Raw genomic sequence first — 16,164 nt, 5'->3', positions numbered from 1 at the left:
TTATGGTAGAGATTTTCTTAGTTTCTTTCTAACAGCTTTCCTGTGAATTCAGGAGGAGGCAGTTCATTTCACTAATAGCAAAGCAATCTGCAGGTGGCTGTTTACAAAACCGTCTCCTGAATTCTCAGTCTATGAACTGATCATGCCAGCTAAGAATGCCAGCTTTAGCACGGCAGCACCAGTGATCCACATGCATAAAGGGGTTAGCATTATAGGTTTCTGCCATCATAGCTTTAACGATGCATATGTTATTAAAAAAAAGATCAGTGTGTGCAAGCTCTTGGCTCAGGAAGAATAGTATTAGGATCCAACTGTTTTGTTTTACAAGGGAGAGAGGAACTTCTAGGGACAATAATTTAAGCCTTCCCTGAACATTATTTTCTTCAAAGCTGTTTCCCCCGCCCCTCACTTTTAAAGCCTAATTATTGAGGTGGGAAACTAAGTTTTGACCAACAAATAATGCACAGTCCTTAAGTCCAATGTGGACAACAGCATCATCAAATCACTGGGAATACTTTGAAAAAAATCAGATTATTTAAAAATAAATATATAAAAGAATTTAAATAAAGAATTAAGCTCTTTTTGGCTTGCTTGTACTCCAAATTCTCTAACTTGCTGATGTCTATTATAAATTCTCTTCACCACTACCAGAGGCAGCTAACCGAGCAAGAGGTTGAAAGATTGTGTGTAGATAAGCAACCTATATCCTATGCAGAAGAACTGTCTCTTATTTTTTTTTCTTACTATAGATATGAAGAATAACAGGGAATTAGCATTATAATGGTTCTAAGAATATACTGTTTCATGTCACTATTTTAAAGGCAACCATACATCATAAAAGTTAGAAAGACGTGCTGCTCTGGATCCTCACAAATTATTAAGATTTCTTTTAGTTAGCAAAAATAATGTTGCTATAAACTTTTTTCTTTTTCTTTTTTCTTTTGTTTTTAAACTCTCTTTAGCATGCCAGAACTCTCACTATCTGGCTGATGTCCTTTCTGAAAAGAGCATAAATATGAACCCCTCTCAAACCAAACAGTAATCACTATGACTTTTGTAATATTTTAATGCAGATGTATTTTTCAGTGCTTAAGGTTATAAAGGAAAGTAGAATGTTACATTATAGTTCTCTCTGCGTTTATTTGTTTCACTTATTTTTCATGGATCCTTGAAGATTAAAATAAATAATTAGTGGTAGATAAATATTAGTTGTTTACCTCAAAATATTTATGTGCGGTATCTATCAACTTTTTATAAAATAAATTGCAATCTTTTTTTTCCACCAATTTATCTCCATAAACACGTGAAGACTCATGAAGCCACAAATGAACAAGATCATTTGGATGCTTCAAACACTCCAGCTTAGCAAACAGAATCCCCTTTAAATGAAACAGAAAGGGTATGTTAAAAGAGTCATAACACACAAAGAGCAAGTTATGCAAAGTAGCTAAAGCTGGCATCAACAACTTTGTTTCTAAACTGAGAACTGCATGTATATCATACCTTCTAACATCTGCTTGCCCAACTGTTTTGGAACTGCTTCTGCTTATTGTTATTTATACTCACAACAATTTTCTTCTTTGCAATTATGCAATACTATCAGGGCTGAGAGTGGGCGCCCATACATACATTTTTAGGACACTCCTAAATGAATCAAGGCCCAAGTTAAATTCTGACACTCTATTTTATTTAATAGGGACGCTAACGAAGAATAGTTCAGCCTTTGAGGATGGCTTGTATTATTTAACATATTTTCATTCTGTCCAATTAAGAATACATGGTAACTTGCAGAACTATGTATAGTTCTCTTTATTCTAACAATATCAGCAATGGGCAATGTTATCTTGATTTCCTTCCTTAATTTTTTAAAGAAATGCAATGCACATTGTTTTAAATTAGAACTTATAGATGATTTATTTATTTTACATCAGACTTTTCTTTTTTTTACCTTCACAACACTAATTCATCTCTATCTCAAGCTCTATATGATGTGGGAGGTCATTTGCTTACACTTTCTAAGTGACAAAGGCAATGGCAGGCATGACTTTAATGCAGAAGGGTTATATAGTTATCCTATTCCTCCAATCACAGCTTATCTACCATTAAAACTATTATTTCTCTTTGTCTTCAAACAGGATCCCATTTGTTTCAAATGCAATAAATTGATTTCTTAACTGTTATTATATTAACTAAATTTGATTTTTGCATGCAAATTAGAGTATCACTCATTACAGACCTGGAAGATGTTAGAGAGATCTCGAAGGTTGAAAATATAATGGAATTTAATAGCTGTTGGGAGAAAACTCTGAACCATTGTCTGGTGAAGCCATATTGCAGCTTGAATCAGGGAAGGCCCGTGATTTAACACAGATGGATTAAAATTATATCGCTGAAAATGGAAATCAAGAATCTTGCCATAGATCGTGCTCAGAGCATCGGGGGAGGGAAAGTTCATGGCAAACACGGCAAAATGCCTCTAAAATATGAAGAAGACATTAAGTTTAGCATTTTGTGATATTGTTATATGAATGGCTACTTGAGAACACACTTGTGAGCAAAGGGCAATAGTTAATAAGACACATTTGGCATAAGAATCCTCATGCAATTTAGTTTTCAAATCTACAAAAGAGCTATTTCTAAGGGAAAGATTTTATATGCTGTTCTTGTAAACAGCAAAAAAAGAAATCTAGGTATTGCTGCCCAAGTATGTAAATCCTGAAATGACCACAAAGGCCCTCTGTCCTATTGCAAGACTTGGATGTCCAATCCAAGAAGACAGCGTTATTCTAGTCCATTATCTAAGGACATAAAGTAATCCACTTGTACACTACTATTTTCCAGAGCTTTGCACTACAAAAACCCAAACCTACATGCAACTGCTTAATAGCAACTAGACCTGTTTTATTACAGTTCTACTGGAGAGTTTTATTTGAAGAGGAGAAATCAAATGCACCTTCATGAAATGCTATAATAAAACACAGTGGATTAGGCCAGGGAACTGAGCTTTTTCCATGGCCCAAATAGCCTAACCCGTACTTCAGAAAGAGGTGATGCTTTAACTGCATGGTGTTAGCTGCAATCTTGACTTTTTAACCTTCCCGCTCAGTGTAGACCCCTGGTTACAACACTGGATCTCAAGTTTTGAAGTGGTAGAAAACAGAAGAGCAAGCCTATTTGTTTAGGCTATCTGTTCAGTCATGCTTCCACTCAGGTAACCCTCAAGTTTACTAACACCTCTGTCCCCATAGAAATGAGCCAAAATTCTGAGGTGTTATAAAGATCATGAGTTGGTAGCTGTGGGTACTAATACACCTACAGAACTTCCTTTGCTGTCTGTCAGTATCCAGTTTGCACCTGAGTGGAAACTGACATGCTCCACATTTATCTTTATTTCCAGTTATGTCTCCAGATCTCATACTTGACCTGAAGGCACTCTTAGAAGAAAAAATAATGGTTTTTACAATCCCTGTTTTGTTTGAAAATGCAATCCCTTGCCTAGGAAAAAAAAAAAAGTCAAAAGACAACAACAAGAAGAAAAAAAGGTTTGGGGATCATTCTGAAAAACATTTTTAGTTCGCCTTCTACTGAATGACCACTTGCAGTTGGCCACATCCACTTCAGCTGCTACTCTGTGACTAGGCAAAGCCACCCAGGACTGTGGGAATGCCTGTCACATATTTTCAAAACTCCAAAAGTAGCCAGTAACATAGGTGTCCGCTGGTGCAGATGGACAAAGGAAGCAAGTAATGAAACATGTGTTGTGATATCAACCTCATCCCTTACATCCTTGGGCTGATGTTGTGATGCAAGAATGGGAGGACAGAGTTTAGCTTGTATAATGGCATCGTAACACATTTTCCCTCATTTTGGGGTGCTCATGATTAAGAACCGATAGCTATGTCCAGCTGGCCAAAGAGCCTCTTTGCATTACTGGGATTGTCATGTAAGCCAAAGAATCATCTGCCAGATCTTCTGCAAACAGAAATAAATTTTAGGCAGCTGTATATATTTCAAACAAGAGACACTTGTAATCTTACTTGAAGTCGGGGGTTGATGGTAAAACTGCCAACAGTTGGATTCATACAGGCAACATACTGACAATGATTAATTTCTTTCACAGTTAATGTCTGTCTATCATACCTAAGGAGACAAAAATATTTTTAAATATTTATGATTAATCTAAAAATGACTATGAGTACATCCTCACAGGTGATAGTTGGACTCACACAATAGATATGGCCATCAGCTTCCATTAGAAAATAATCAAAGCCATAAATAATACTAAATCCCTAGAAACCAAACATTGCCATATTTAAAATTTCCTAGAAATATGGAAAAGCTTAATTGAAACCTGTTACTTCAAACTTGCACTCGCATTTTGATCAAAGAACACATATTTGAGCTGAGGATAATTTTAAAAAATGACTTACCAATGTCTATAATCTATGTGTTGCCGAATCAGTGTGTGAGGCTGAACTGTCCCATAAACATCCACTTCTGGCATGTTCAAGTCATCAATAAAATAAACCAATTTTTTGTTTCCCACTGGACCATAGTTACGGCCAGCTTTTTTCTCCAAGGGCTTTTCAAGAATCCCTAAAATGTGTTAGGGTGCATGATTATTTAACAATATAAATTAGCTTTCCAACAAGGGTACTCATGACCAATTTTCATGGAAAAAAGTGCTTAGGCTCCGAAATACCCAAGTAACTTAGTACCAAAATAGAAGAGGATATTGTACTTGGATTAAATTGCTCTTCTGGCAGCCACAGTGCTTTCTTCATCTTTTGCACAGAGTGGAAGTGTTTTCCCCTCCTTTTGTAATACTGTAAGATGTTGACCTAGAACAGTGTTGTCCAAACTTGGCCACTTTAAGATGAGTGGATTTCAACTCCCAGAATTCCCCAGCCAGCCAACTCCAATTCTGGGAGTTGAAGTCCACTCATCTTAAAGTGGCCAAGTTTGGACAACACTGACCTAGAAGGAACTTGCACTGGACATAAACTGTACTACTGACTGAGTGGGACCTTCCTCTCCAAGCTGTTCTCATTTCTGGCTTCTGTACAATAGCAACTGTTAACCTACATAAAAATGCATTTTCCTTAAAAAGGCACTTTATTAGCAATAAGTTACCAGTTATTTGAACCTCACTGTGAAGAAACAATGACTGACATTTATTTATTACCAGTAACAAATCATTTTAAAGCATAATCATTAGCTGAAATATAATTGAAATGTAATTTGAATGAATTGTAAATTGCTGATTAATGGGCTGTTAGAGCAGAAATGTCATTCATTATTTTCCTTAAGAATAGGTAAACCTTAACATGCTTAACATCCTTCTTCACAGATTGTTTTTTCCCCTCTCTCTTTCCCCCCCAGCTCCACTCATCTCTCGCATACACAGCACATACCAAAGGATATCTCACAGAACACATCTCTGATTTCAGTTAGGAAAAGAAAAATCCTCTCATGAGCTTTATTCAGGGTTATCAGTGTCCTAATACTAAAATTGGGTACATGTTTTTATATACTGTATACATAGCATGTGCTCAGTATGCTATAATAATCTTATTAAAACAGCAGGCACATCAAATGAGTTCACTGACCTTACCAGCAGATTTTAAAGTATTAAGTCTTGAATTATAGTTCTCCAAAATGGCATTAACTAGTTTGCAATTTTGTGCTCCTGAAACATTTTTTTAGCTGTGCCCTTTGTGTGTAATCTAAGGAGTAATAAAATATTCCAGAAACATACTTAAACAAGTATGAATATAAGGTGTGCTATATTTTAAGTTAACAAAATGCATTAATTTTCTTCCTGAGAAGTTATAACTCCAAAAAAGGATGCTTGAAAAAGAAAGGAATGTGTTTATACATGTGTTTGCTGTTCATTTTTGCAAATGAGAACAATTTGAACAAAGTAAATACTGTATGGTTACAATTCAGCACCAGCATTTTATGCTGGAGAAGGATCCGTTCCATATCCATTTTGAAAGAAGCTCCCAATATTCCCTGCAACCAGTCATTTTACTGATAGCACCAATGACCTACATAATAAGTAGGGAGACATGTCATTATATCCTTGAGCTCTATGTAGGACTATACTTGAAAAGTGTTTAGACGTTGCAACTAGGGCAAAACATGACCGTGAGAGTGCCAATGAATCAAATTACAGAGAACAGATGATGCCTGTAGTGGAAGCGCTGTGGTGATTGCCATTTGTTTGCCAGGCATAATTTAAAGCACTGATATTAAGCCTTAAACTACTTAGGATGTCTGAAGATGTCTCCATTGCCAGAGCCTTTCTCATCTAGTGTGCTGTGGAGAGTACTAAGTATATAGTACAACAGCCTTGGCTGCTTTTGCATGCAGGAAAAACCAAAGAGGAAAGATGAAATTTTAGTTCATATGATTTAAAAACCCTCTGTGTTGTTTGAACCTAAAAAAACGGGCCGTAAGCTATTAAAAAATGGCCCAGAAAACATAAGAAAGCAGGTTACAGAGAGAGATTAATAATATTCTAATAATTCCATATAAAAATTATACACACACTAATACATAAATGGAAGTTCAGTGCCCTTAACCAGTGCTTTCTAATACTCTAATACTATTAAAGCCCCACCGATGTTGCAGTTAAGTTGCATGACAGTCCTCATGTAGCTTTATCATTACCCATAGAAGCCAGTGATAAGTAGAGGAAGCAGCTAGTTTCTGCTATCACCATTCCAGGCACTGAATCAAAAGCTGCCTTCAAATCAATGAAAACAGCATAGAACATTCCTTGGGGACACAGAGAGTCCTCCAGGGCATAGTCATCCCTTGGAAAAACTATTATTAATAATATTTATGTTTCAAGTTGTCGTATCTACTAGTACATTACTACTACATCTTTTAAATACAACGACTGCAAATGGTCAACAAAGAGTCAACACTAGTCTTTAACTGGACTTCATTATGCAGTGATAGCCTTAACAATGACAACGGAGGAGCTTACTTTGTAACGTTGCTGAAGTAGTGTAATAGTTGAATGGAACTTTTGAGACCAGAAAATCTTCTGAAAGGCCGGCAAGGCATTTCCCAATTAGCACTGTTTTCCCTACTCCAGCATTTCCAACCAGCATCACTGGCTTGCTTTTTTCCAATAGCAATTCCACAAAGTATTTAAGACATGCGGTCTCAGATGTGTGAATGAGCACTGCCTAAAATACACACACAAAGACACAAACCAAGACAGGTAGCCTGCACATTTATGTTAACATGCTACTGAAATTTATTTTTAAATGTCAAATATCATTTAGCGCAGAGTGCAGAGCTGATGAATATGGAGGTTTATACAATGTGAAAAGTAACATTTTTAATATGCAAAGCTTTGTCTGAGCTTTAGAAGAAAAACGATGGAATTTAAATATGATGTTGCTTCCTTCGAAGCATCAGCATAGGGTCCCTTGCTGAACCCTGTAGAAAAGTATCATCAAATTTTGGACCATTCCAATATGGTATTCTTTTACTTCAATGGCTACTATATGGAAAACATGTATAAAGTTTCCAACAGAGTTTCCAACAGACTCATTGTTTCCATAAAGTTTCCAACAGACTCATTGCATTTTAGAACATAAGCCTTTTATCAAGTTAAACTTACTTATGTTGATATTGATTTTGGCAAAATGTAACGAGACCATGTGCTGAAAAATTGTACAATAATAGCTGATGATAATTCACACTGACTACATTTGTATGCAACAAAATGCAGTAATTAATTATTGCAGAAATGTATCTAAGTCAGTTTTGGCCTTATGTGTCTCCTCCCCTTCCTACTTTTACTCCTTCCATGAGAAAGAAACTAAAAACTTCACTTTAAGTCTCTAAAAATGTAGTTCTGTGGACTTATTTCACTATATCCTTTGTAAAGGAATGAAATTATTCCCTACCATATAAATTTAATTGGTTTCCATCAGTTTCCTTCTCCAGTTGTTGGGTGCAAAACATAGCCTATAAAACTAACACTGTATGTGTATACATATTTTAACAGAGGCTTATTTTTAGGAAAAAATTAAAATAACAAGGGTAAAATCTAAAATTCCTTACATTCATCTTATATTTCTATTAACAAACAAATTAAAAATACCTGCAAGGGTGTATCTGGATCCATGACAAAACTGCTGATTTTATTACTCCAAGGGAAAAATTTCTTAGTTTTGGGATCAAGATAATAGTCAAATATTGTACCATGGGATGGGAACTTCACAGATTTCATCTCTTTAAGCCACCACTGGCTGAATTCAGCTTGGTAACTGTAAAGCTACAAAATATTAATTCTGTTATCTAATTGTATCTATTATACTGTACAATCATTTAACTATTCAGTGAACATTTTTTAGGAACATACACCAATATTGTGAAATAATTTAAATGACATAGTATTAAGCATTTTCATTGCTTCAATATAGGAAAATATTTCTGCTGGGGAGAATTGCTTTAGATGATTTTATCCTTAAAAAACTAAACCAGTTACCAAGCAATCTAAATCTGTTGCTTGGGTTTTCTTACAATTAAAATAATGTAATTCCCTTCTTACATTATTTTACTAATCATGAGCATTTCTCAAGAGAATAAGGAAAAATCATTGAATATATATCTCTAATAATTTTTGAAAATTGTTGTGCATGTCTTTTGTGATAAACTGGATACCTATTTGATTACTTCTGTGTTTTTCTAGTATAGTAGTGTACTAGAAGTATTACTGGTGAAAAGGTATAGCATCACACAACTTTCCACATAAACACCTGTGTTAGGTCTATGCAACACTTCACATTCAAAGGAAAACAAGTGTTTTAGACCATATAGGGCTGCAAACGCAGTGCCAGCCTACATTTCCTTCAAGCAGCTGCAGGTATTACATTCAGCCACATTTTTTCCTTTAAAGGCAACATGCTGCATAAAGACCTAATCTACATTATTTCCTCCACACCCCTCTATCTTAGTTATCTCTGATACCAGTTTGACTTCATTCTAATCCCACAAATATCTTGCTCCACTTATGGCCTTGATTGTGTAATTTATTTCTCTTCATCTTACAGCCAAGATATATGAAAAATATACAAGTCAATTCAATTCTTTTTAGCATTTCTAGCAGGCTCATGATCCACTCTGAAATTGGTAATATTATCTCTGACAATGGGGACTGTCCCTAATGTAAACAAGACATTGAATCACTTTATTTCATTCAGCCTCTTTTACTGACTCTGTTGACTGTATTTTTATTGCATAGGTAAAAGACCATATATCAAGAACAGTTTGCTTATCTGAATAAACCCCAACCTTTGGAGTTTAAATAAGCTGATTTCTGCCTACCTCGTCTTGAAATAGAGCCCCACCAAATGCCCACACACAGGCAAACGCAAAATATATTTCATATAGGTCTCTAGGTCCATCAGGGGTCAAATTTTCAGGGGTCAGTAGACAGTCAAGGAGAGTACAAAGAGTCTACCAAAAAAACAATAACAACAGGAAAATGGAAAACATTAAATGGGTTGTCTTAGATGGGGAGATAGATCCTATGTGGATTGAATCACTCAATACTGTTGATACGGTGAGCACAAGCAAATGTCCTATAAAATAAGAAACTATTCTATAACAAGGAGGATTATTCAGCTTAATTTCATGCAGCATTCAAACTAATTTCAGGCAAAAGTTATTGGTTTTTTCCTTTTCCCCTGACAAAGCGCTCAGCATGAAGGAATGAAAAACAGAGAGAGAGAGAGAATAACAGCATAAAGAACCTGACATCAAACTGTAGGTGTACAATCTGTGGCCTTCCTGTTTCATGTTTGTTGTTATGGATCCTTCTAAGATTGTGTCACTGAATTCAGTAGTAATTTGCTAATTTTCTGCAGTACAATTGTTCTTTTTCCAAAACACAAATGGGTAGCATAACTCTGTTTTGAGCTTAAAATTCCAAACCCCATGTTTTAAATGCAAAATTACAGTTCTCCATTTTCTAATGACATCACTCTTTCATACTGATACTGAGGCCCTCAAGGCCTTTTTTTAAAAAATGTAGTCTGTCTACAAAAAATTTCCTGGTCCTGGTTTATGTCCAGAGAACATTATTCCAACAGGGAAAAAAAATCCCTACACCTAAAGAACAGGGAACAAGCTCAGAGATTCCATACAGGAGTCTTTTTGAAATCACCATGCAAAGCATGTGCTCTAGCACTTGGTTCCATAACTGGACAATTATATCATTCAACTTGATTGTAATACTGTGTATAGCATAAGTTTTTTCCCCCCTATACAGTCTGAAATAACAATACATGTGTGCTACTATAAATCCTGGATAACAAAAACAATGTATTTTTGTTGTGAGCTGCCCAGAGATGCTTAAGATGGGCAGCCATATAAATCTTTTAAATAAAGAAATAAATTTCTATCTCATTCTGCCTTCCAGAGGAGCCCAGAGCACTATACAAAAGAACAATAAAAATATTGTTATATAAAAAAAAACCAAATAAAACCAACTATCGTAAAATATCAGAAAGTTAGTAAATAAATTACATTTCAGAGAAGCCTTCTGAAATGCACTCTGGTCCTGAAGCAGCTTTTGTCCTTCAAATGTCTAGGTGAACAGACATATAGTCTAAAAGAAGAAAACATGGGGATCAAATGTACTTCCCTTGAATGAGAGTGATAACTGGGGCACTGCCATTGAGGAGATCTACTCCTGGCTACCACACTATGAATTGCACATGACCTCCACAGCTCATCTTAGTACATGAATTGAAAGGAACTGGAGGAAGCAATATTTGCCAACTGAAACTTGTCTTTAATACCACCTATATTTCTCGGGACAAACTGAAATCAAAGAGAAACCCCATAGTACACACCTGTTCCTAGCAGCCTGCCTTCCCTGACTTGAGAACTATTTATCCATGGTACTCCCACCTTATCTGGATTCAGTTTAGTTTCTGCCCCTCATTCCATTCATCACTTCCTCAAGACAGCATGACTTCTTTTGATTCAAGACACCATATCCTAAATCTCGATTACCACTCCAAAGGCTTTATGTAAATATTGATCATCAGAGAAGAAAGCCAAGAACCTGGTGGGTCCCCATAACAGAAACCTCTCATAACCACTTTTGAGAGGTAGTCCTGAGGTAGGAATATAACCATTATAACCCAGAAACTACCTGGACTGTTCAGGTGGATATCATGATGGGAACATTTATTGCCTCTCTGCCTGTATTGATTCTAAATCTTTACAATTTCCCACAAAAAGTTACTTCACACATCAGTATAATATAATTGTCTTTTACTGCATGTTTTCCACAGCCATGAGGATAGGCTAGTTCTCAATAAGAGATACTTCCCTATTTGTACATAATTTTAGTTAATTAGCTATGTATTACTATATTAATTAAATCTGATGCAGATTTACATTGCAATAATTTCCACTGAAATCATATAGTCATATATTTAGGGGGTGGTGATTTATGGACTTGTTTTGCATGTATAACTGATACCAACATTGTAAAGGAAATGCATAAATTATACATCAAAATGTGCCTTATGCACAGTTGTTTTTAAAAGCATTGGTCAATAGATATTCAAGGATTTTCTTCTGAACTTGGCTTCTTTTATCCTGTTCATGTTACTACAACAAAAGAACCCTTTTCTATGTCAACACAATATGTTGAGAAAACATATTGAACGTTATGAATGAAAGAAATGTAAATAATAAATGTCTGCACAATTAAAGTCATACCTGCACCATGCTATTCTCAGAGATGGGAATTATCGTTTTAAAGTTTGTTCTGAGTTGGTCCAAACACAGAGGAACGTATTTATCAAAGAGAATAGTCAAATTTGCTTTTTCAGATTGATCTCTCCTTGATTCTATCCAGCTTGCAACATATCTGGAAAAGAAAAACCCAGTGATTTCTCCAAAGACCCATGTGTCACAATATAGAGGCTAACAACAATTTTCCATGCTAGGAAGGCATAAGGGCATCTGTTCAATTAGCTTATTGATAAATATATTTGATAGATAAGTAAATAAATAAATAACCAAGCAAGCAAGCCTTTGGGTGCAAAGTAATATCATCTGGTTCCTAAAGCACTAGCTGTAAATCCCTGTCTGAATACTTTAAAGCTCAGCAATATTGTATTCATAGGTATCTTCTTGGGTGTCCATCAGTGTCTTTCTGACTTAATTTTTAAAACAATGATTTTAATTGAAAAAAAAAATAGTTAATGGAAAGTTGGCATCCTGCAAAACAAAATGCCAGACTCTAGAATCGTATTTATGTAAGAATATTTCTGGGCTTCATGTAGGCCATATTGGGTATTCCTGAGGAAAACAAAAACATTGGCTGCAATAGGGTGCTTTGTTCATCTGCCCAGAAAAAAAGGCAAAGGTCATCTGAGAAGTGGCAGGCAGGGCCCTGGAAGCTTAAAGAGGATGATGGCAAGGTTCCTCACACTCAGCATGGGAACAATTTTGTGAACATATAACCCTTCTATGGCTGCAATTTTATTAAAGCATCTCTGACATAGTCTCAAAATTTCAAATGTCTCCAGTCTTCCTTTCAGCAATCAGACAATATTATTGAACAAATTTCTGATTTGCAATAATACTGGAGCATGTTTTAAAGAAAATCCCAAGCAGCACAATATACTGAGGGTGAATTAAATAAATAAACATAATTTAATCTGCTGAAATATTTATAATCTGCTTTTCAAATAAAAAGCTTCAAGATGACTAACACAGCAGTATAAAATTAAATCAATTGGAAAATATATCTTATAATACATAACAACAACACTGAGCAGAGAAGCAGAAAAAGGCCATAAGAAAAGAGAACCAAAAAGCATTTTGGATAACAATTGTCTTGGGCTTGTAATTTGGTGACATTGCATATTTCATATTGAAATTAAAAGGTCTTATGCAAGAATAAGTCCATAGAGATTACGTACGGATTCCAACCAAGATCCTGTGGATTTACATACAGAATGCCTGCTCTTGACACTGTAGCAGGGGTGGCTGTTTTCAGATGGTGAATCTCAAACAGCAGTCGCATTGATGGAGTCAGAGGGACCCGTTCGTTGCTGGCGAGAGTCAGCACCTACAAATGTATAGAATAGGATAATGTTACTCTCACAGTAAAACCCACTGCATTCCTTTTTATAGCGATCAGCTAATTGCTATTTTTTAGAGTTCAGTTCATGTTTAAGGATCCATTATAAATGCAATACATCTTGAGGTGCATAAATATTTTTTTATATTTTGGAACACACAAAGCCACAATCAGTTACAAAGAATGCTATCAACTTCCATGGGAAGGATACAGCAGAAGCTAATATTTAAGGTTCTGATTAAATACTTCAAAAAGTAGAATTAGTTGTACATGGTTTGTAATCTCTTAATTTAAAAAACTGCTGATCTCCACATACAAAAAAAGTTCTAATTTATGTAAAAGATATTCTCTCAGTGCATATAGATCTACACCAGCAATAGGTCATCGGTTCTTCAGATGCTTTGGATTATCACTCCCACATAAGCCTTTGGTTATACTGGTTAAGATCAATAGGAGCTGAAGTACTAAATCTCTGGAGTATGCTTGATCATGGATTCGTAATCTGGGCTAAAGGATCGATTCTGAAGTGGACTTCTGGAGGAAGAAATGACAGACAAAACAACTCTGTGAAAAGTGGAATAACAAAAAACTGGTGAGTAAACCAGCTCTTCAAATCTCTCCGGACAAAGAGAGGATGGGAGATTGCCCAAAAGTGCTCCAGACAGTTGCTCCTTGCAAGGAGACTGCAAGTCAGAGGTCTCTGGCAGGTTTGGAGCACTAGGAGATGAGCCATCTTGCTCAAACCACAGTCAGCGCCTTTAAAAGGACACTAAATTTGCATACTTCCTTTTCTAATCACATTTGGAAATTGCTTGTTAACTACTTTTCAGCTATTAGAGACCTTTGGATCAACAAGTCTGAAAACACCAGATGAATCTGCCTTCAATCCTTAATGGAAGAAAAATTTAACTACAAGCTTAAGAACTTAAAAAATTGAAATAAACGGCAAAAAGCTAATTAAGACTTTGATTTTAGAAAGTTATAAAGGGTCCAGATAAATTTGAAATAAGTTTTTGGAATTAATTATAAAGAATCCATCCTGTGGGAAAGTGGAATTTTGTTTTGAATTTTTTCTAAGACATAAAAGAGAGAAACAATTTTAAATATTGGACGCTAGAGGGAACTAAAGATTTTAATTAAAGGAGAAAAATACATAAACCTGATTAACAGCTATAGAATGACGCAAAATATTATAACATTGGAAATACTGAAGGACACTTTTTAAAAATGGAATCAGAAGTTAATATCAACCATGTCAATAGCAATGTTTGCTTTTATGGATAGACTGTGTCCAAAAGGTGTTTTGGAAGAAATGGCAGAAAAGGAACAAGTTGTATCTGACAAGCCAGAGTTGACACTGAAAGTGAATCTACAAATGACAGGCTATAAGAATTACATGGAAAAGTTTTTCTTATTGGACATACAAAAGAAATCTGTTGATGCTTTAAAAATCAAAAGGGATTTACAAATAATAAACCAAGAGAGTGACCTGGATAATTCTTTTATATTGGATTTACAAAAGAGGTTTGTTAAAGCTTGGGTGAATCTTATGAGAAGGGGCAAAAAAGAAATGAAAAGAAATCAAGCTCTAAGACATTACTGGAATGGACTAAAAATTAAGACTGTTAGAAGTAAAAGGAAGCAATATAAAGTTGGCTTATTTGATCAAGGTTAAAATAGATATGTTATTTCTGGTAACCCTTAATGGACTTTTGCTGACATCGGGACTAAAATGACGATGCTTTATGGATTTGTTTATAGATGGGACATGGATGAAGAGATCATTGTTTGTAAATAAATATGAGATGAAAAGTTACTAAAATTGTTTATATTTGTTGTGATGAAGGTTGGAAGTCACTTCTTTATGTATTTCTTTTCTTTTTTTTTACTATATTCTTACTTTCTTTTCTCTTTTTTTCCTTCCTTCCTTCCTTCCTTCCTTCCTTCCTTCCTTCCTTCCTTCCTTCCTTCCTTCCTTCCTTCCTTCCTTCCTTCCTTCCTTCCTTAGTTTTTACCATTGCAATTATAATATTTAAGTTTTTTTTTAAAGGATCAATTTTGTAGTTATAGAAAATCCTGAATTCCCACCAGTTCAACAAATTATAAGACAATTTGGACTTATGTACCTCTTAATTCCCTTTTCTTCTCTGGCAAGTACTAGTACTAGGAGACTGTTTAATTGCAGAAATTAATGTTAACAAGGTCAGTTTCCAGTACCTCCAAACTCATAAAACCAGGCTTGCTTTACCTCAGCTTAGTCATCAATGCAGAATAAGGAAGTATAGGATTCCTAGTTGTTTTTAAACAAAACGGAGTTTTGAAAAGCTGCAGTTACTCAAGTTTCAATGTAATGAGAAACCATTTTGCTTCAGAAGAAGAAAAAGAGTTCTAACTGGCTGTTCACAGAAGAGAACAAGAAAGTTTCATTGGACCTCAGCCACATAGTGAAAGCATTTAACAGGGAAAAAAACCAAAAGAAAATGAATATTGAAGAAAAAATGAGAATGTGTGTTCTTGTGCTCACCTTGTTATCATCCATAACAGTATTGAGTGATTCAATCCACATAGGATCTATGTCTCCATCTAAGACAATCCATTTTGGCCAATTATGGCACATATTAGCTTGCTCTCTCAAAAGAGAGGAGAAGAGTCCTGAAAAATGCATATAAATAGGTTTTGATAATAATGTTTAAATGATGAAAAACAAGTTTCTATCTCAGATGCAAAAGAATCTGAAAATGTACCCAAATATTTTCATGCATGCACATGAGTTTTCCTAAAGGCTTGTTCCAAACATACACTTAACTTGGAGAGCAAGATCCAAAACTGAATTATTGTGTGGCTAGTTTAAGTAATTCTGTGGTGGCTGAAAGAAAATTATATCTGCTCTCTAGTTGTGTATCACAATACAGTGAGGTTGTATTGGTATGTGGATACATTTAGATAATGCTTTGGCATCAAGGAAAGAACATATGGGGTATATGCAGAAGGTAGCAAGTATGAAATTTAACGATCTACATATGAAG

The 16,164-nt window shown here is 35.2% G+C and overlaps 1 protein-coding gene across 1 annotated transcript in view; it reads right to left on the bottom strand.

Moving 5' to 3' along the window:
• Positions 1-16,164, bottom strand: part of DNAH11 (dynein axonemal heavy chain 11) — a 149,306-nt gene that overhangs the window by 75,355 nt on the left and 57,787 nt on the right. Inside the window, exons 41-50 of the mRNA XM_088150680.1 lie at positions 15,663-15,790; positions 12,978-13,126; positions 11,767-11,917; positions 9,355-9,486; positions 8,129-8,302; positions 6,998-7,202; positions 4,431-4,596; positions 4,038-4,140; positions 2,237-2,476; positions 1,218-1,379 (exon numbers count right to left, since the gene is read on the bottom strand). Of these exons, the coding sequence (XP_088006806.1) occupies positions 1,218-1,379; positions 2,237-2,476; positions 4,038-4,140; positions 4,431-4,596; positions 6,998-7,202; positions 8,129-8,302; positions 9,355-9,486; positions 11,767-11,917; positions 12,978-13,126; positions 15,663-15,790 (1,610 nt within the window). The remainder of the gene's footprint in view (positions 1-1,217; positions 1,380-2,236; positions 2,477-4,037; positions 4,141-4,430; positions 4,597-6,997; positions 7,203-8,128; positions 8,303-9,354; positions 9,487-11,766; positions 11,918-12,977; positions 13,127-15,662; positions 15,791-16,164) is intronic.

This window comes from Python bivittatus, unplaced genomic scaffold (assembly GCF_059951505.1).
Source record: "Python bivittatus isolate LINGU-HERP-01145 unplaced genomic scaffold, Pbiv_v1 ctg000610_np1212, whole genome shotgun sequence".
Lineage (NCBI taxonomy): Eukaryota > Metazoa > Chordata > Lepidosauria > Squamata > Pythonidae > Python > Python bivittatus.
The sequence above is the reverse complement of the archived record's forward strand: the minus strand, read 5'-3'. Positions and strand labels throughout refer to the sequence as shown.